The sequence below is a fragment of the Myotis nattereri genome (genome assembly GCF_964212035.1).
Source record: "Myotis nattereri genome assembly, chromosome: 17".
Lineage (NCBI taxonomy): Eukaryota > Metazoa > Chordata > Mammalia > Chiroptera > Vespertilionidae > Myotis > Myotis nattereri.
In genome coordinates this window covers 34,945,706-34,967,943 of record NC_138092.1, presented here as the reverse complement: position 1 = coordinate 34,967,943, position 22,238 = coordinate 34,945,706, and the positions used below count along the sequence as shown (strand labels likewise).

The window sequence follows — 22,238 nt, the reverse complement described above, 5'->3', positions numbered from 1 at the left end:
TAAAAGAATGTTCCATTTATTAAAGTGAACTCTCTTACCTCTAGAACCCAAAAATAAAATCCCTAGAATTTGTTAACAGTGGTGCTTCACAGAAGTTATGACAAGGTACAGCTTAAAAAGTACCTGACACGTATGCATAAGAAAGCATTTTCAAGGAAACTGTTTTATAGATCAGGAAGCTCTACCAAGAAATAATAATAAATAATTTCTTCAGGATGACCCCCCAGATTGAGGGAGTGGGGCTGAAGTCAGATTTACTGAATTCTCATCTGTGGCTTTCTGTAAATATGTACTGTGTCCAAGAAAGCTACTTGTGAGAAACCACAGATTGTTTCTGAGATCAGAAAGGAAGCCATTCTGGAGAACTCTAGGGGAGATGTAGTTGATTCTTGTTACTTGAAATTAGGTTTTATAAAATCACCACAAATATTGATTTAGTGAATACTGAGCTATTGCTGCTAGAGGAATATAAGGTTAAGTTCCTGTGAGCCTCTGTACACAACATTTTCATTAAGTGATCAATGCATGCATTGTTTTATATGTGTTTCTGTTTAGACGCTGTATTTAGTGTATTATTGATTCATTAACATTGAACTCACAGCCAACAGAGTGAGTTCTAACATACATATTATTATCTAACATACATATTTTCTCCATAAGGTACATTATAATTTCTTACACTTAGGAACACTAGGCAACACTTCTGCACTATGCCTTTAAACATTTTATTTTTAAAAATATATCTTTATTGATTTCAGAGAGGAAGGGAGGAGAGAGAAAAAGAAACATCAATGATGAGAGAGAATCGATCAGCTACTTCCTGCATGCCCTACACTGGGAATCGAGCCCACAACCCGGGCATATGTTCTGACCAGGAATCATGACTTCCTAGTTCACAGGCCAACACTCAACCACCGAGCCACACCAGCTGGGCTGCCTTTAAACATTTTAAATAGTGAAATCACCAACAAAAAGCACAAAAATGAAAAAAAATGTGGCACTTGTTTACAGTAAGAGAGCTGAGCTAAGAAGGCAGAACATTGCCTTGTTCAACCTCAGCTGGTCAACTGAAGTTTCTTGTCATTCTGTGTATGTCTGTGCATGATCATGAAATGAATTTTGGCAAGCAGGCAAATTTGCAAATATGGAATCTGTGAATGAAGATTGACTGTATTATTAAGTCAAATTAAATCCTGAATTATATACCAAATCACTACATCAAAAGATTTTGATGAAACCAATCCCCAGCCCCTCACCTCCATTAAGGAGGTTCACAGGAGCCATTTGTTAGCAGAGAGATGGGTGACCTTTGCCAAGCTACTCAACTCTTCCGTGTTTTAGTTTCTGAGTCTGAAAAATGGGGAATGATGATAATGGTGATAGTCCTTGTCCTATAGGTTGTTGTATTAAGCGAATAGGCTTATCTAAAGCCAATACAAATTTATTATGGTAGTGTCAGATACAAAGCACTACAATTGTTGGTAATTATTATTCATTTTAATAAATAATTTTAAAATAAATTTTAAAAATAAATAATTATTATTTATTTTTAATTTATGAAAGAATGAATCATCTTTTTCAAATACAAAAGCCCCTGTGGTCCTAAAAGCCATCACTTTCCACCTCCTTTCAAATCCTTTAGTTTGGGAAAAGGGATGTGCTGAGAAGGAGGTAAGAGAACTAAGAAAAGCGGAAGCTAAGCAGGGAAATGAATCATTTTTCTCTTCTACTAAAACTTTATCTTTTGACGTGTCTTTCAGGTAATTTTTTTGTGGCTAAAAATTAATTTCCTAATATGCTATATATTGTGTTTACAAATAAATTCCATCCTAAATACAATAAACTTTATTTTTTTTCTAAAAAAAAAAAAAGAAAATATATATATATATATATATATATATATATATATATATATATATATTATTGATTTCAGAGAGGAAGGGAGAGAGTCAGAAACATCAATGATGAGAGAGAATCACTGTTCGGCTGCCTCCTGCACGCCCCCTACTGGGGATCGAGCCCGAAACCCAGGCATCTGCTCTTGACCAGAACCCAGGACCCTTCAGTTCTCAGGCCAGTATTCTATCCACTGTGACAAACCAGCTAGGGCACAATAAACTTTTTAAATGAAGGCATTTTACATAGAACTGTTATGCTAATAAGTTAATATATCAACAATATTTTTATTGTCTGATGGCTTTCATTTGTTACTTTTAAACCTAGATTAGCTTTAAAATGTTACTTTCTGCAATTATAATAAATACCCCTGAAGAGTGACAGTTTAATAAATAGTTAACATATATATGTACAAATAGATAAAAACGTTAAATGTTGGACTTTCATTACTGAAGTAAAAATCTGCCCTAAAAATTTTCCCCAATTCTTCTTCACCAGGAAAAATGAAACTTTGTCTGACAAAAATGAATTTGGACATCTCAGGAGTGGAGATACTTGGATACCAGAGCAGATTACTCAGAAGTAAAGGGAAAACCCCTCACAAGGTAAGATCCCTTCTTTCTGGCCTTGAGAACAAAGATGTGTCTGGTGGGCTCTCAGGCATTAGAGAAGCTGATAACTGGATTTTCAACTATTAGAAAGCTCAGTTGACAGCCCAGTGGTGAGCAGAATGTGTTAACATCTGTCCTGTAACTGCTGATATATGATTCTAGGAATTTAGTTTTGCTTCTTGAGGACAGCCCTGTAGCAGCATGAAAATTTCAAAAAGTTGTGTCACACTTCTACCCATTCATCTGGCACCGAAGATGTTTAAGTCTCCTTTTAGGAAAAAAGCTTTTCTCAGAAATAGCATATTTCTGAGAAAATTAATCAATTAATTAACAGATACTTATTAGTTTTCTACTTTGTTTTTAGCACCGTGCAAAATACAGATGTAAGATGTAGTTCTGGAAATCAATGCTAATTTGAGCCATCTACAATTTGGAAATGGATGTGTTTAACAGAAACTGGTTGTCCAAATAGGTATAATCTACATTTTTGGTGCTTCATAGTCTAGAACTGCTCAGGAACAATATGAAGATTAATGTGACTTAGGTGCGTAGGAGGGCTACAGACGGAAAGGGGGGCTTTTGGAGAGCAGGAGGAGGTTTCTCTGCTTGGAGGACTACTACCCTGGAAAGGGACATTTGTCTTTATATCCGTGAGAAGGGAGGTCAGGGTGCTGAACTTTAAAAAAACAACTCTGTAATTGGATCAGAGCCTTGATTGGCTGCCGAGCTAACATATTTAATTTTCGCATTAATTTAATGCTAAGCCTCCCTTAAAAACTAAGGATTCTGGGAGCTTTTGTGTTTCTAGCAGTAGGGACTTCTCTATTCTATGACACAGGTTAACTTAGTTGTTTTACAAAATGTCCCTGGCTGTCTGTCCTATGTCAGGCACTGTTTTAAGTACTGAGGATTCAGCAGGACACAAAACAGACAAAAACCTTTGCCCTTGTGGTGTGGAAGACAGACAATAATCAAGATAAAAAGTATGTTGGTGGAAGGTACTAAGGAGAAAAAAATAGAGAAGAATGGGTGAGGTGAGGTATTATATTTCTAAGCAGGGTGGTCCAGGAAAGCCTATGGAGAGTGATATTTAAGAAAAAGTCTGGGGAAGTCTCCATTTCTAAATTAATCTAACTCTGACTCAGAGCTGCAGTTAAACACTGTAGCGAGAAATTTACCTCAGCCAGGTTTTGAGAGTCCCTCTTTGGTTGTAGGGGTTCAGCAGAGGGTTATGTCTCTATCCTCCAAGTGAGTTTCAAGCCCCTAATCTTGCCTCAGTCTGGTTTTTTGTTTGTTCGTTTGTTTGTTTGTTTGTTTGTTTGTTTTTTCCTGAGGTCTCAGTGTCCAACCCTGTGTGGTTCCCTGGAGGAGCCAGATGTTGGCACAGGAATCTTTCATTTGACTGCAAAGCCATGGCTTAATTTTGTCACCCAGGCATCCAAGTGTTACCTCATCATAGAGGCTCTCCCCTGTAGGGACACAAGTGTGGGCTACTCTGGGAACACACACACACCCGCCAAAACTCCCAAACCCATCTTTAATCTAGAGGCCGTTCATGATGAGGGTATTTCTCTTCCTCAAATTTAAGTACACATCTTTCTAATAGACCTTCTAAACAGCCCAAGCTCCCAAACAAGAGCCTGAGTATTGTTTTCCAGGTGTCTGGCTACCTTTTTTTAAAACCTCTAACGCTGTGGTAACAAGAGAGTGACTTTTAAAGATGAATCTCACTAGTAGAACCCTTATTCCTTTGACTCTGCTAAAGCACTAAAGATAAAAAAACAACAATAATGTTTCAATAAATTACCTTTCTATACATTCAAATAATGAATGTGGTCATTATAAATTATTTCTATTGGTCAGTACACTCAGAGAATTGTTTGAAAAGTAATTTTGTTCTCCCTTTCCCTATTAGCATTGTGATTATTTGTGCTTGAAGTTGGGGGGAGGGGGAAGACATTTCTTTAAGAATATTCCGTTACCCAGACTATTTCCAATCTCTCCCTCCCCCACCAGTTGTGTTATATTTATAATAGTTCAGTTTATCTAAAAGACCAGTAAATGCCTTTGAGACAGCATGGAGAGACCTAGAGAGTATCATGCTCAGTGAAATTAGTCAGAGAAAGACAGGTATCACATGATCTCACTCATATGTGGAATCTAAGTAACAAAATAAACTGATGAATGGAGTGGATCCAGAGACATGGAAGCATGGAACAGAGTGTGGAATCTCAGAGGGAAGGTGGGGGAGGGTGGGTGAGTGGGAGGTAATCAACCAAGGACCTTGTATGCATATATGTATGGCCCATGGACACAGACAATGGAGTGGTGAGGGCCTGGGGCAGGGGGTGGGGGCGGGCTGGAGGAGGTCAGTGGGGGGGTGGGGAAGGAGATATATGTAATAGTTTCAACAACAAAAAATTATTAAAAATAAATAAATAAAAGACCAGCAAATGTTAAGGTGGTGAGTTGGCAGTGGTGAGCAGAGAGATTAGGAGATAAAAAAGTAAAATGTTTAGGGGACAATGGGGGGATAAAGACACATATATAATACCTTAATCCAGCGGTTCTCAACCTATGGGTCGCGACCCCTTTGACGGTCGAATGACCCTTTCACAGGGGTCACCTAAGACCATCCTGCATATCAGATATTTACATCATGATTCATAACAGTGGCAACATTACAGTTATGAAGTAGCAACGAAAATAATTTTATAGTTGGGTCACAACATGAGGAACTGTATTTAAAGGGCCAGAAGGTTGAGAACCAATAAAAAATTAAAAAAAAAAAAGAGAGAAAGAAATGAAGGTCAAACGGAAGAAAGGTAGAAATGGGAGAGGGAGAGGGACAGGGAAGGGGATAGAGTACTGAGAAATGGGGAAGAGAAGGGACAAGGAGACAATGAAGAAACAAGTGAGGAGCACTGACCCATTACTAAACTTCTGAAGGTCAGAAGTTTGACAGTGTCACTGGGCTAAAATCAAGGTGGTAACAGGGTTGTGTTTCTTTCTGGAGGCTCTAGAGGAGAATCCATTTCCTTGACTTTTTCAGCTTTTAGAGCTGCCTGTATACCTTGACTCATAGCCCCATCCTCTTCCCCTTTGAAATCATATCTCTGACCATTCTCTGATCTTCAAGTGCATTTTTCTGACCATTCCTCTATAGTCACACCTCTCCCACTCCATAGCCAGGAAAGGTTCTCCATTTTTAAGGACCCATGAGATTAGATTGAGCCTGCTTTCATAACCCAGGATAATTACCCCATCTCAAGGTTCTTAATAATCACATTTACAAGGTTCTTTTTACCATGAGAGGTGATATATTCACAGGTTCTGGGAATTAGGACATGTGTATTTTGGGAGGCCATTATTGTGCCTACCACAGAGATCATGTAGCCTTCATTGGAACTCTCTGTAGGTCAGATGATCATGTATATCCAGGCTAGGCCATACCAACTGTGTTTTAGCCTGCATGTCATTTGAAATGTAGAAATAGAATGTCATTTATTCTCAAAGAATTAAGAAATGCATATTTTGGTGAAGAAAAAAATGCATATTTTTATTATGTTCTAATGTAAGACAGCAAAAATAAATGGATGAACTATAAAACTTTATATGAAATCCCCTACTCAGGTAGCCTGGAGACCAGGATTAGGTAGTGAGCCACTAAAGTGGGTAGTTCATTTGACCCTGCATGAACCAGGGCCATGCAACCATTGCTGAGGATCATGGTCAGCATATCCCTTCTTTCCTTGATGTTTCTCTGCTAAGATGTTTGTGGATTCAGAATAACTGCTGGTGATTCCAGATGGCAGCTGTTGCCCCTTGACTCCCAAAAGATGTTTAAGTGGCCCCTCCTCAGATTAAGAGTTGATGATCCTTGTGTCTGTAGCTAAGGGACATTCTGTGTAATTCATTTCCTCATTCATAGGTATTCATGTGCTTGCATTTGCCACCCATCATTGTAACTAGAAACTAGCCTTTGTGAGAAATATTGGTCAGGACCCCTTTTGGAATTTAATTTCACTATTTGATTCTGATTCTGATTCATGTCCTTTTCTCATCTTAACCATTCTTGTACCAGCTCCCTGAGCAAGCTGGGAGTGGAAGTAAAAAACTCTGTGTGAGAGAGAAAAATGAGGTCTGAGAGAGAAAGAGAAGCCAAGCTTTGTTATGTGCAGGCCTGGTGCATGAAATTCACGCACTCAGGGGGTCCCTCAGTCCAGCCTGCTCCCTCTCGCAGTCCGGGAGCCCTCAGGGGATGTCCAGCTGACAGCTGGACGGGAGAGGCTCCCACCACCACTGCTGCACTCACCAGCCATGAGCCCGGCTTCTGGCTGAGCAGCACTCCCCCTGTGGGAGCACACTGACCTCCAGGGGGCAGCTCCTGTGTTGAGCATCTGCCCCCTGGTTGTCAGTGCACATCATAGCAACCGGTCATTCCACCATTTGGTTGATTTGCATATTAGTCTTTTATTATATAGGACTAGAGGCCTGGTGCACAAAAATTTGTGCACTCGGGGGGGAGGGGGGTCCCTCAGCCCGGCCTGTGCCCTCTCTCAGTCTGGGACTCCTCGGGAGATAATGACCTGCTGGCTTAGGCCTGCTCCCGGGTGGCAGAGGGCAGGCCCAATCCCTAGGTGCAGCCCCTGGTCGGGCTCAGAGCAGGGCTGTCACGCACAGAGCAGGGCCAATCAGGGGGTTGGGGCGCTGCCCCCGTCACACACAGAGCAGGGCCCATCAGGGGGTTGGGGCGCCGCCCTCTATCACCCATAGAGCAGGGCCGATCAGGGGGTTGGGGCGCCGCCACTCTCACACTCAGGGCAGGGCCGATGGGGAGGTTATGGCTCTACCCCATCACACACAGAGCAGGGCCCGTGGGCGGGGGGGGGGGGTGGTTGGGGAGCTCCCCCCTATCAGGCACAGAGCAGGGCTGCTCAGGGGGTTGGGGCCCCGCCCCCTGTCACACACACAGCCGCAGGGCGATCAGGGGGTTTGGGCGCTGCCCCCTGTCACGCTGATCCCGGTGCCGGGAGGCCTCGCTGCTCTGCTGATCCCGGTGCTGGGAAGCATATTACCCTTTTACTATATAGGGTAGAGGCCTGGTGCATGGGTGGGGCCGGCTGGTTTGCCCTGAAGGGTGTCCTTGATCAGTGTGGGGGTCCCCACTGGGGTGCCTGGCCAGTCTGGGTGAGGGGCTGAGGGCTGTTTTCAGGCTGGGAGTGACTGAAGTTCCCAACCACTCCTTTTTTTCTTTTTCTTTTTTATTCTGGGCCAGCTTTACCTTGAGGCTTGGCTACAGCTCTTAGGCCTTCACGGCTGAAAGTAGGTTTCTGGCCTTTGCTTACAATGTTGCGAATCTGCTGGCTGAAGTCTGGTGGTATTTGTTACAATGTTTCTTAAACTGCAGGCTCAGAGGCCTGCAGCCGCAGGTGGGGAACATTGGAGTCCTCTGTCACTGAGGCAAGCAAGCCTTATGTTAGTTTCAAGCTGCCTGGCTGCCAGCCGCCATCTTGGCTGACAGTTAATTTGCATATCTCACTGATTAGCCAATGAAAAGGGTAGCGGTCGTATGCCAATTACCATGTTTCTCTTTTATTAGTGTAGATAGGCTTGACCTTTGCAGTCCTCAGGAAGGAAATGTAATGACTCAAATTACCCACAGGTAGAGCTATTTATCTCAGAGTTCTGAGCTCATCACTTGGGCTGTTAGTATTTGGTATGTTCATAGGTCTTGTTGAGTGAGAGTTTATATACAGAAGAAATTCACATCACATTTTCCTATGAGTACCAACATATACAAATTTATGCAAGATCACCTTATTTGTTAAACACTTGACTTGTCAGAGTTCTTTAACCTCAACTCTTTCATCTGGTCTCACTAAAGATGACAACAGATATGAAAACAGAGTCATAGGGAGGTTAGCCATATTATTCTCATCTCACTTGATCAAAGGGATAGTTTATTAGAACTGAGATTAGAAAGTTTCTTTACTTTCAAGCCAGGGCCCTTTCTACTTGATTTTGTTGATTTAAAAAAAAATTCCAGTAACTCAAGAGTTAGAGCAGAGTTTTAATGACATCAGAATTGTAAGCGGTATCACACCAATTCTCACAATGTATATTTAACCTTAATTAACTGTTAATTGGTGGTAGGGGAATAAGAAACAGAAAAAAAAATACATTTCATAATATCATATAAAAACACAACAAGATCTTGAAAATACAATGTCATAGAAAGATCTAAGAAAGACCTTGAAAAGCAAACACTTTTGCTGCTGTACTGTTCAGAAATAGTACATAATGAATATCTGGATCAAATAAGGAAATGTAAAGATGACCTCTAAATTTAAATGTTTTACATGCACAGAGATAAACATTTTCTCATCAATGTAATTAATCCCACCAAAAATGAGATAAGTGATATGCCTTTAAATGTAGGCTATAGAATTTAGAATTCTACCCTTTACCTCACGTGTTGTTGTTTTTCTTTAGTTCAGCTAACCTAGGTCAGTTATGCAGAAATAATTTTTACATAAAAATGATCAACATATTGTTTGGGACTGCCTTGAGCTCATAATGATTTTCCAGATCATTTATAACATTGAACCAGGTTGGAGTTTTGTTTTTGTTTTTATGCCAGTGTAAAAGTACACACAAAACCTGGTTTTATTTGTCAGTTTTCAACAAATTAAAATTTCAATCTTTCAAAAATGTACTTTAAAATAATACGGTTTGTCTTTTTTACCTAATAATTTCTTCCTGCCTCTTTAAATATTTCTCTAGCCATATTGAATATTGACAGGGAAAAACCTCCATACATGCAAAATTCCTCCTAAGTTCTCGTACATATTTTGCTGATATTTATGGCAAATGTGAATATTGCATTTAGCTAAATAGATGAAAAGTGGCCTTTGTTTCAGCATATTGTTTTAGTCTGTAAGGAGTGAGGTCTGGCTCCCATAAAGGACAGGCTCCTAAAGCCTGTCCCGTGCCACTGCTTTACCTCATGCAAGGAGCATCAAACAACTCTTCAAGTCTTTATTCATTGAAATGGAATGTTTCGTTAGGAATTCTACTCAAAGAGTAAGTCTGCATACTGAGAAAGTTATGTAGGGAAAGTTATCTTTCCCTAACCTAAAAATAAAATACAAATGTGGAAAAGTTCACAGCATTTCATGCCCCCTGTCCTCTCCCCATGACACCTGGAGGCCTGGTTGAACCAAGAGGAGGTACTGCAGACCCTCAGTGGGCTCAATATTAAGAGTCTGTGCAATAACTTCGAGTTCCTTCTCTGATTAGCTGTGTTTTCTCATTTGCATTTGTAGGCTGAAGAACAACTGGAAAGTCCAAATCTAAAAATAAACAAAGCAAAACAATAAATATCCTCTTATCATGCTATGTTTTCTTTAATGGGGCAAGTGGTGGATATTTTTGTTGAAATGATGATTGGCAAATCAATTCAGCTTGTAAGATATTGAGGATGGTTATCATTTAAAGGACTTCAGAAGGGAGGAGACACTGTCCTTACTCTTCTATGAGTTCTATCAATTATAGAAATATAAAACCAAAGCACTGAACCCAGTTTTCCGTTTGAGGCAATTGCTGAACTTGGTTTAGTTTTTACCATCTTATGGGAATGAGGATAGACCCACTACATATCATATAGACTATTTTATACATATATATATATATATATATATATATATATATATATATATGGAAAAATGTCCCATAGAGTTGTGCAGTGCACAATATCATATAAGGCTCTCGTCGGGAGAGAGGCCAAAACCCAGAGTTTGCTTAGATAAAGAGTCTAATAGGAAGCTCCCTACATAAAGCCAATACTCAAAATGGTTTTGTGCTCTGTAAATCACCATACCTCTAAATTTGCAAGGAAATTTGTTAGTCTTGAGTTGTGTTGAGACATTTACTACATTTGCTGTTCAGCATTCACCATGCTTTAAAAACCAGAAAAAGGGTACCAAGGAAGATATTAAATTCTTCCTCTTTTTCACTGATCCTCACTTCCCTTCCTACTCCCTCTATATGAAAAAAGAAAAGTCTCCACCTAAACCTCACACCTTATACAAAAGTGAGCTCAAAATGGGAATAGATCTAAATGTTAAACATAAAACTTTTAGAAAACAATGAAGAAAATCTTCATGACATAGGCTTAGGCTAAGAGTTCTTAGATATGACATCAAAAGCATAATCCATTAAAAACATTAATAAATTTTTCATCAAAATTTTTTCTCTGCAAAGCAGCAGCAAAAAAATAAAATAAAATAAAAAAAATAAAAAAAAATAACCCCAATATGTAGCTATAACATTTTTGTAAAACAAACAAAACCCCCTATAATTACACAAAATTTTTTTTTAAGTTGTGATCCTTGAGGAGCTGGTGCCAGAAGGTTTATATAAACTTGCCTTTCTTTGACTCTGTACCTGCCTGTGGTGGTTGAATTTTTATGAGTATGTCTTACTTTTCATACAAGGTCCCAAACCTCCCCATCATTGGTAGCTTTCAAATGAGGTTGGGCCACAGTCTGCTAGAAAAATTGTGGGGAGATGAGGGTTGACACCTTGGACTCCTTCCAACTCTAAAATCTTAGGATTTTATGATTAGATCCAACATAAGATAATAAAAAATCCTCTAAGTGAGAATATGTTTGCTATATTTTATTCTATTTCAGAATCACCAAAATAAAATAAGCAAAGCTCCAATGTCTTACATGTGCCTTCTAATGGACTCAAATCTTGATGTATGCTGCTTATCATTTGTCACGAGTAACTTGATATCCAAGTGACTAGTAGCTATTTTCTTAAACAACTTTAAGTGGGTCTTCTTTTGCAGAGTGGAAGAGACCATAATCCATTAATAGAATCAGAGTCCAGACAGTATATTCTTCACATGGAATCTTCGTTTACATCCTCACAAGCCTTAAATTGCGCTAATTTTACCAGTAAACTACATTAAGTCTTTGAATTAGTGGAATAAAAGTCTGAAACTAACTAATGCACTTCACTTCAAATAAGGCATAAATTCTCATAATGAAATGTTAGACTGAGGAGCAGTGGTGGTGGATTTACTGCAGTTAATGCAAGTTAAGCTTCAGGGACCCTAGAAATATGTTCACATTTTTTGTAGATTTGCAAAAGTAAAATGTTTTCATCATAACAGAACACTGTCTCTTTCCACTTTACTTTTCCTCCATTATGCTTTTCTTCGTGATGAGTGGCAACAGAGGGGCTATGGACATTTTGGGGATTCGGTTAAGGGGAGATATAGTTGGGGATAGGTTTCCTTTGGGTTTAGTGAGATATGATTTTGTGGTTTGCAGCAACTCTGTGTATAATTATTGGTAGCCATACTGGCATAGGGATGGCTTTAGGGATAAGCTTGTAACTCAGTATGCCAATCCACTTGTTGAGGGGGCACTAAGATTCACACCAGAGGTGGTGTCACACAATATGAATGTGTCGGTGGGCTCTTATCCTGGCAGTATTGGGTGATAGAGGGGAAACAAGGTTTGAAATGTGCAGTCAGAAAATGGTGTGTGGAAAATTTTTTCCAAATTTTATGTTATATATGAAATCAACTGATTTTCGCAGATTTGACAACAATCCCTAAAAATTTAGACATTAGCAATAATGAGTTGCAAAACTGTAACTTTTCTCATCTACAATCATAAAAACAAATTGATCAAACATGCTAGAAGAATTATTTTTCTATTCTTCTTACAGAAAATGATATTATGAAAGTGTTGTTCAATGAAGAGGCAAGCAAAGAATATGCACCCAGAAAGCATAGGGTAAAAGTATTATAGAGATGTGCCAGGCACTTAATTAAACTATTGCTGTTTTTCTAGATTTTGTGATATTTATGTTATCTTTCAGTTTTTTAAAATATATTTTATTTATTTATTACAGAGAGGAAGGGAGAGAGATAGAAACATCGATGAGAGAGAAACATTGATCAGCTGCCTCCTGCACACCTCCTACTGGAGATGTGCCCACAACCAAGGTACATGCCCTTGACCGGAATCGAACCTGGAACCTTTCAGTCCTCAGGCTGACGCTCTATCCACTGAGCCAAATCAGTCAGGGCTATCTGTCAGTTTTTAAGCTTTGCAGTTTGTTGTGATTTCTTCTTCTCATTATAAATAAATATTTACTTTCTGAATTTAATTTTGCATTTGTAATTTTGTGTTCTTTTTCATAAAGAGGACTGTCCCCAAATTGTATAAGTTTAAAGCCCTACAAAACCTGGATTAATTCTGCATTGGAGCTTTTAAGTATTTAGGAATGGAATAAAGCTTTTTCCTCTTGGCTAAATCTTCTTTGGGAGGGTGGTCTATTTTATTCATCAGTTTATTTTGTTCATTATATTCCACTTATAAGTGAGATCATGTGATACTTAGTAATACAGTAAAATGTGATAATAATTTACTTAGTCTAGAATCTGACCTCTACAATGGAATTGGTAGCTCTGGGGGGCATCGGAACTGAGAACAGTGAGAGACACATAGATTTATCACCAGTCACCCTGCAGGAAGGAAACCTGGGTGGAATTTGGCACCAAGGATGAATTTCTGTTCCAGAAAAGAAATCTGCAAAGAAGGTCCGCTGAAATGACCTTTGGAACTTTGATCTAATTTAAAAGAGGAAAAACTTTGCCTTGGCTGGTGTGTTCAGTAGTTAGAGCACCAGCCCACGCACCACCAAAGATTCATAGGTTTAATTCCTGGTCAAGGGCATGTACTTGGGTTGCAGATTCCATCCCCAGCCCCAGTCAGAATTTTAAAAATTAAAAGAGGAAAAACGTTGAGGCTTTTCAAAGACGTGTGGACACTGGATTTGTAATACCTAAGTTTAATTCACCTAGTTTTGGGTTCCACAGTATAAACGACAAGTTAAAGTTGCTCTTTACAGTGGATGATAATGACAGTGCTCTCCTTCCTATCCTCTGTCAGTGAGTGAGTACTGGATAGGATTGATGGATATTATGGGAGATGCTATGAATTATGGGACCAGAGACCTCTGACATGATCTTTCAACATTTTACCTGCCTCAAAGAGCAGTTGGGATTAATACACTGGGCTCATCATTCTTAAACAAGATGTGCCAAGGCCATTCACTGGCCCTTTTCTGAAGAGGAGTTTGCATATATGTATCTCTTTTTAACCCATGTATGAGTAATACTGCTTGCTTGTGCTTTTTGATTTTATGCCTCCATTAAAAGACTTGTTCTTTTATATCCCAAATAAGGCAAAGGAAACTTATGATCACATTTCACCGTGGGCCCATACTTTGACTCCAGGGACAGTAATAAAAAATTGTAATAGCAACCCTCATTTGCTAGACTGGTCACCCAGCGGTCCCCATAAGAAGGGGTCACAGGTTACAGGGAAATCCCTTCCATCCTCTCTGACTGCCCCCCTCCCCCCCAATCCTAAAATGGTGTAAGTCTAAGCATGATTCACATGATTAAAGACTCCTTCCTTGAAGCTGGAGTCAGGGTGGATAGTAACTGGATACTACTTAGCATCACATTTGATTGTGAACAAAAGATGCATGCAAGCCTTTAAGCAGTCTGCTGCTTGATGTCATGGAATTTGTTTCATTGTGATGCAAAGAATCAGAGTATGGTGCAGTCCAAAGTGCACCATTCCCAATTTCAACAGTTATGCCAACACTAGGCCACTGTCTGAATTACCAAGTAATTCTCCTATTTGGCTGTCCAGGGTTCTTTGTGATTTAGTGATAGTCCATAATTCAGAATAATGATGCATTCTACAGGAGAAAATGACAGTAAAATTATGGCTACAAGATAAAGGACAATGGCAGGTTTGACTCCAGCTTGTTTAAACAAAATCATTTTTCAGAGAATGTGAAATATTTCTGGTGGTGTAAATTCTGTGAGATTTTATCGTTTGCTACATTTTTTTCGTTATTTCTAGGCAAAGTGAATATGAAGAATCAAGTAATATTTCATGGATATGTACATACATATATGTGGATATATACATATATAGACATGTGGGGGTGGTTTAACAAAGGAAATAGATAGCCCTGTTTACATAGGACAATATTCTTGATGCTGGTTTAGGGCGAGCTCTAAAGTATAGGCTTGGAAGGAAGCTACATTTCCAGGGGAAAAAGACTATGCTCCCCCAAATCTACCCAAAACTCATTATAAAATAATCAAAAAGAAGAAAAGTGACAGGTTGCTGACTTTTCTTGATGTCCATTCCCTTCTATTTGAATAAAGATCCTAAAGAAACAGGCTGAAATGCTTCTTCTGGGAGAAATTTCTACGTTGGTTCTCCTACCCCTGGGCACTCCCAATCCTCCCTGAACCCAGAGCTCACACTCTTGTAATGAGACCATGAATTATACTAGCTTTGCATATTGTACTAGATCAGCATATTTCATGATTTCTTTCTAATGGTGTCAGGCTCTGTTTTTCTCTGTTGCTGCTAAAAGTATCTATTCTTTCATCCTCTGCAAAAGAAGTACCAAAGCTGACAGTCTATGGCAGTGGTTCTCAACCTTCCTAATGCTGCAACCCTTTAATACAGTTCCTCATGTTGTGGTGACTGAAAGGCGCGCCGCCCGCCTCTCCAGACGGTGCAGGAGGAGGCGTCTGGCCTCTGGGCTCTGAAATCCCTCCGTGCCCGCCGTAGGGCCTGGCCTCCCCGGAGCGGGTCCGAGTGTCCAGACGGCTGCGTGGTGGCCTGCGGCGGGCCGAGGGGTGGGGCCGGGCGGCGACCGACCACGGGGGAGGTCATGGGAGCTGAAGGCCTCACCGCCTGGCTCTTTCCTCCCTTCCCCCGTGGTCGGCTCCCCGCTTGCCCGCACTGGGGCCGGGGGTCCATGCGGCCCTTGGGGCCCAGTCGGGGGGACCGGGGCCTGCGTGGGTCGACCGCAGGACCCCATGGGGGGGCATTGGCTCCCCGGCCCACGGCGGGAGCTCGGCGCAGGCTGCCACCCGCCCGCTGCCCCCCGGACCGGGCCCAGTGCAGCAGCGGCGGCAGCGGAGTGGGGCGCGTGCCCTAGCTCGGGGAGGCCGCCATGCTGCAGTGCACCGGCCCCGTGGCCGGGCCTGCTCCGAGTGGATGCCGCTCCTCCAGAGCTGGGCCTCTCCACCGGCTGCACCCGGTTTGCTGGGCCTGTGCCGCCCAGACGCGCTGGAGTCCCAGTCTGCCCGTGGGCCAGCTGCGGGTGCTGTGCGGGAGGGCCATCCTGCCTTGTGGCGAGTTCGAGCGGCAGCAGCAGGAGCCGGACAAGGACTGCGCTCTCCATCTTGCCTTGGGTCCTCCATCTTGGGACAGAGCCATGTGCGCCCTCCATCTTGCCTTGGGTCCTCCATTTTGGGACGGTGCCATGTGCTTCCTCACGGGAAGAAGCCGCTGCTAGCCACACCCAGGATTTCTCTGGACTAACCAATAATAATCAAGGGAAGTGCACGCCATCACTATGACCACATCCTGTACCGACTCGCGCCTGGCCAATCGGTGGGGCCCACAGTCCCCTCTCCTGCCCTCACTCCACCCCCCTTTAAAGCCCCCTGTCCCATCAGGCCTCTCTCTCTTGGCCACTGGAGCTTACCGTTGCATCGGTGAGTGTGGCAGGGGAGCCAAACCTAGGTTTGAAATAAATGACTCTTTGCTTTTGCATCGGACTGACTGGCTCCCTGGAGGTCTTGGGAACTTTGAAATCTGGGCACAACAGTGACCCCCAATTTCATTGTTACAAATTGAACATAATTAAAGCATAGTGATTAATCACAAAAACAATATGTAATTATATATGTGTTTTCCGATGGTCTTAGACGACCCCTGTGAAAGGGTCATTCGACCCCCAGGTTGAGAACCGCTGGTCTATGGGGTTCTCCCAACTTGGTTGATGAATTTCTCTCACTTTTGTGATAACCATCACCATGGGACCTGGTGCGTGGCCAGGCCTATGAAGGGACACCCACTACCTCTGCTCTCATCTTACTCTACCTTTTTCCATGTCAGTCTTGATCTGCTCCTCAAGATCCTCTGGGGACACATAGAAGTCCTCTTCTGGCTCCGATGATTTGGGCCGGCAGTGTCCACAGCAGCAGTTGCAACAACAGCATAGACAGCAGCAAAAATAGCAGCCGGTCAAGAGGCCAATAATGACAAACAGGGTCTAGGAGGAAACAGGAAAAGCAAAACAGGGGTGAGGGGTAGTGGGGTATGTGAGAACTCCAGAAATCAAGTGTGTACTCATGTACCTCCAGAGACCTGAAGACATTGCAGTTAACCCTGCACTCTCATCCTTATTGCATGCAATTTTTTTTCGTTTCCTTGGAAACACATTCCACATAGAGTTTTACCTAGTAAGTTAAAACCCAGAGGAAATGTCGTGTAGCCAAAGTCATGATGCATGACATTTTCTTCGTTATTCTTAAGTTATGGTGATCATTATTAAGAGTAAACCAAACCAAACAAACCCAACCAACCGACAAGCAAAAAATCTACAGGTCTCATGATCTAACCAAGGGGACAGAATCATTCTCACCAGAGGAGCTATTGATAGCTTCCCCTCCCCCACCCACATTCCTCTTGGTCTCTGCAGACTTTCTCTCCTCAGTATATCTTACCCTCTCCCCTGTCTCTATCCTGGCTGGCAGGACTTTAGAACAGGTCCTGTTACCTCTGTTTTGGATGTTTCAGTAACATCGTAACTGGCTTCCCTACCTCCTCCTAATCCACCCTATGGGTTGCTGCTGGAGCTTCCTGAAATACACATATTCTCTTGAACCCATGCAGCTACTTCTGCTGCCTCTCAGATAAGGCTGGAGCTACTTATTGTGGTCATCTGGCGTTTGCCAACCCTTCTCCTGCACCAGCCTGTCCTGTTCCTGCCATAGCTTTGCTCTCCCTGTGAAATTGTCTGCCTAGATGTACTCACCTAGCCATGTAACAATTACCCACTTCGTGTTTCAGAGTCATCTCAAAGATCCTCTCCCTGACATGTTTTCTGACACCCCCCCCCCCCTTTATACTCCATACAACCTTCCACCACAGTGGTGCTTAAGTGGTTTATACATCTTTGAATCAGAATGCACATTTTTATCTAATAAAAGGAACAAAGGGGATAAAGATCACTGTGTGTGTCTGCAATTCTTCAGTGACTTAAGGTGACTTAAGACTTAGGTTGAGGAACCTCACCTGCCCCATCCTGGCTTCCCAGCCCAGCACTCCATATATCTGACTCTGGCCCCCGTTGTGGGGTGGCGTGGAGTGAGGGAGCTTTAGTTACACCCTTACACCTACCATCTTTTTGCTCTAAATACTCTACATTTTCATAGACTTAGGTAAATTACTCTAAGAATAAAACTGCAGCCCAGCTGGCGTGGCTCCTTGGTTGAACGTCTACCTATGAATCAGGAGGTCATGGTTCAATTCCCAGTCAGGGCAATGCCTGGGTTGCGGGTTTGGTCTCCAGTGTGGGGCAAGCAGGAGGCAGCTGATCAATGATTCTCTCTGTCATTGGTGTTTCTCTTTTTTTCTCTCCCTTCCTCTCTGAAATCAATAAAAATATATTTTGAAAAAACAAACCTGCAACACCTTCCTCCTCGACAACTGCCTCTAAGACCCTCCTGTGCAGTTCTCTTGAGTCATTGCCCCAACAAGCTCCTCCTTTCATCCTTTTAAAATTTTTTACTGTGCAATTGCCAGATTTTCCTCTTCTCTGAAAATTTTCTTTAATTCATATACTGTTTTGTTCTTTAGCTGTTTCAAACTAGATTGTTTGTCTTGTCTTATCCCTTCCAGTGCGTAGCACAGTACTAGGTGCAAGTAGGCGTCCAAAGTTTTTAAGATGAATATTTCAGTAGTACAGATTTATTCATACAGTGCATACTTAATACATGGTCGCTGTGTGCCAGGCCACTCTCATGGGCACTGTGCAATTAGGCTTTGGCACAAGCAGAAGGGGAAGGTAGAATTTTTTGTAGCCCTATTTTTGTTTTTTTTGTTGTTGTTGTTGTAGCCCTATTTTTAAAAAGCCACATCAGGAATTACTTTATATACCGCTTATACTACTGGACATCTGCTTGTCTATGAATTTTGATCAATTTTGTCAACTTCCTGAGCAAAGAAACCTATTCTCATTTTTATGCAGGTGGGCTCCCATATGCAATCAGATGCTAGTGTGCAAATAATCTAGAACTACAGATGGGCCTTCCTATGGGAGAAGTGTCATGCCTGGAGGTTAGGTCCCCGGGCAAGCCCACAAAAAGCCCATATTGTTAATGAATGTTTAATCTATCATCAGAAATGACATTGTCAGTAAGTACACTCTCATTCCAAGTTCCAGAGCTGCTTGGCAATTGTCTCCCTCCCAAGTCTTCAACAATAGAGAAAGGGGGTTTTAGTGGGAATCCTAGTTATCCCCAAGAAAAGGAAGTATGGGACTGCAGGAGGCAAATGAGGCTTGAAGTTGCAGACTCTCTCCATGCTTGTGTACAAAAACATTCTCTTCCTGCATATATAAAACTCTTCAATTTTGCAATATTTATTTTAGTGGGAGAAAGTAGCAATCAGAATACCACAGAACATGCCTTTTTGGAAATTGGCAGCTTTATAAATTATTAATTACAACTCATGAATGTAAGTTCATATGATTTAACAAAATGTGTGAACTGCTCACATGTATGTGAATTGTCCAGTAATATGCTGGTGGTCTATATATATATGCTCATATGCAAATACATTTTTATCAGAAGATATTAAAACTCATAAACAAATATAAAACCATCACCAAACATACATTTAGTAGGGATTCCTAGGAAACTGCACAAAATTACTGTCAAAAATCAGTTCTGATTGCACTAAGTCCCTTTAAAATGTTGCCTTTCTTGACCAGATATCTTTTTTCTCTCCTTCCTTCTTCTCCTTCACTACTTAATTTCCCCCTTCCCCCCAAATTTCCTTTACTACCTCACCACAGGCTCCACGTGAGCCCATGACATCATTACCACATACTCCCCCAAGTATGTGCTATAAATAGTAAAGTACATGGCAAAATTTGTTAATAATAATTTATTGGACAGTCGTCACACTAATAAATTATTTTCCGTTTTGAGCAATGAGTTAGTTCTTAATTAGTCACTATGGAGGAGGAGAAGGCAGTCAGAATTAACCTGAAGCTTCAAATGCAAATATAATTAATGTCTGGAAGTATTTTAAGTTGTGCTGTATATTACAATCATTTGATGAACTAAAGCAAAAGCAATCCTCAAATAACAATTTTCCATCAAAGCTATATCTCCTTTTATTTACAAGAGTTTAATAATATATAAGGTTAGGCTTTCTTTGAAATCGAGTCTAAAAGCGTGAATAATATCATGATCTGACAGGAAATTGGTTCTGAAGGAAAAAAAAAATAGGATTCACCTTTGCCCACCAACTTGACAGCATAAAGTAGGTATTAACATTCTCATCTCCAAATTGCTCGGCCACATAGAGTCCCAGCGAGCCGTACTTGTCATAGATGATTCTCTTGGACATGTCAGTCAGTATGGTGTGGGCATTGTTGATTTCCTTAAACTTGTCAGCAGCAGCTGGGTCATCTGGGTTCTTGTCTGGATGGTGTTTCAGGGCCAACTTTCTTTTAAAAAAAGTAAGGGAAATGTCATTTGACAAGAATTACAATGGCATTTTAGAAGGGCACTATTCATTTGTACATTCTTTATAGATCTACTACTATGAAATGAGCCCCAGCTGGTGTGGTTCAGTGGATAGAGCGTCAGTCGGCTTGTGGACTGAAGGGTCCCAGGTTCTATTCTGATGTGTCTCTCTTTCACATCGGTGTCTCTCTCACATCAATGTTTCTCTCTATCTCTCCCTCTCCCTCCCACTCTCTCTAAAAATCAATGGGAAAAATATCCTTGGTTGAGGATTAAAAAAATAAATACTGTGAAATGATAATGTTGATTTAACTGAGCAGGTGATAATTAAATGTCTCTTGTTTCTAATGTGCAGGTACAATAGTATTGTTTCTCCTCTCATATCCTCAAAGGGATTCTCAAATGCATGGTTGTTGGGGCTGAGACATCTTGCTGTTGGCAAATATTTGAAGTTTATTATTACCTAGAAGCTGATCAGTACCCCACCTCAACATGCAAATGCATGGAACTTTAAGAGCAACAGGACCAGTTTACACCAAAAATTTCATTTACAACTGGAAGAATTTCCAGAATTAACAAACCTACACACCACATATTCTAAAAGTTAAATTCACCTATCAAACATTTTTCTAATTTATATTTCCTTAAATAGATACATTATAACCCCTTCAACAAATCTTCCACAAATCCCTTTTGTTTTTCTGAATAAATACTGTGACTTCCCTTGTATTCAAGTGTATATTTTACCTCTTTTCAAATAGGTCTTTCCACTTCAAATAATCCATAGAAATTTACTTGTAAGTAAAAGGCCCTATCTCTGTGGACCATAAAGTAGTTTGTAAAGGGTGTGAGTATGCATTGTGCTGTTGTGCTGCCTAGTGTGTGTGTGTGGGGGGGGGGGGGCGCTGATTGGAAATGTTTTTTTATCTTCAGTTATACTTACTCAAGTACAAATAAAACTGTAAAACAGATGTAAGAAGTGAGCTTTGTAATAGTCAGGCTCTGGCTGGTAGCCCTCTCCAGAGAGATTTAAATATTGATTAAAGCCATGTATAGAATTGAGTCTATAGTAGATTTTCCAATACAAAGTCAATTAATTTTATGACTCTCTACTGGAAAGTCCACATGACTTATTCTCCCTACTGTGCCTATCATAGGTATATGTAGGAATACACCATATGGTTTTGTTTATTTTATCACTTTTAGAGTAAATTGTTTTTATTTTGATGCAATAATAAGGGCAGAAAAGTAAAGTATATCTTATAAAGCAAGCTATACAATAAGTAGGGGAGGGGTCACACCTATTTTATGAATGAAAGTATTGTTGGGTTAGGAAGTAAGGGAATAATAAAGTAGCTCAGTGTTAGGATGCTTAAAAAGTACCGAAATATTTAAAAGTACAAATCTTGGTGTGTAATCCATTCTAGCTTTGACCTCAGGATAAACAAAAAGAATAAAACAATGATGGTTCATTGTAAATTTGATAAACCAAAACATTTTTCATCTTTTTGAGAGATGTTTGGGTTATCTAGAAATTCTTATAGATGGAACCATTGAAGACATTTTTATGTGCAGAATCTATTATGAGATCTTGTGCTAATAGCACAAAATTCCTATTTTGTCATTTTTTAAAACTTTTATATTTACTATATGCCAGCACTATTGTAAGGATGTTATAAATATTAGTTCATTATTATTCACTAAACTCTATGAGATAGGTATTATAATTTTATTTAACAAATGAAGAAATTTAGACAACAAAAAGTTAAGTAACTTACCCAATGTCACACAGCTAACAATTAGAGCCAGGCTTTGAACACAGGCAATCTAACCCTGAGCACATGCTCTCAATCACCAATATGCTGCCTCCTATATATGTTTAAACTTAAGAAAGTAAGGCACACAGAATGTTATTAGGCCATTGTAAGGACTTTGGCTCTTGGTCTAATTAATGTGGGAAACCATTGGAGTGTTTTGAGAAGGAGAGTGGTATGATCTGATTTTAGTTTCAGAAGAACCATCAAATCTTGGAGAGGACAAAGGTGAAAGCAGGGAGACTC

General features: G+C 40.7%; 1 protein-coding gene across 1 annotated transcript in view; it reads right to left on the bottom strand.

Moving 5' to 3' along the window:
* Window positions 1–9,767: 9,767 nt before the first annotated feature.
* DNAJC5B (DnaJ heat shock protein family (Hsp40) member C5 beta) overlaps window positions 9,768–22,238 on the bottom strand; it is a gene marked incomplete at both ends in the record, with an annotated part of 31,092 nt that continues 18,621 nt past the window's right edge. The window contains 3 exons of the mRNA XM_081111624.1: window positions 9,768–9,862; window positions 16,520–16,691; window positions 19,946–20,159. Of these exons, the coding sequence (XP_080967750.1) occupies window positions 9,768–9,862; window positions 16,520–16,691; window positions 19,946–20,159 (481 nt within the window). The remainder of the gene's footprint in view (window positions 9,863–16,519; window positions 16,692–19,945; window positions 20,160–22,238) is intronic.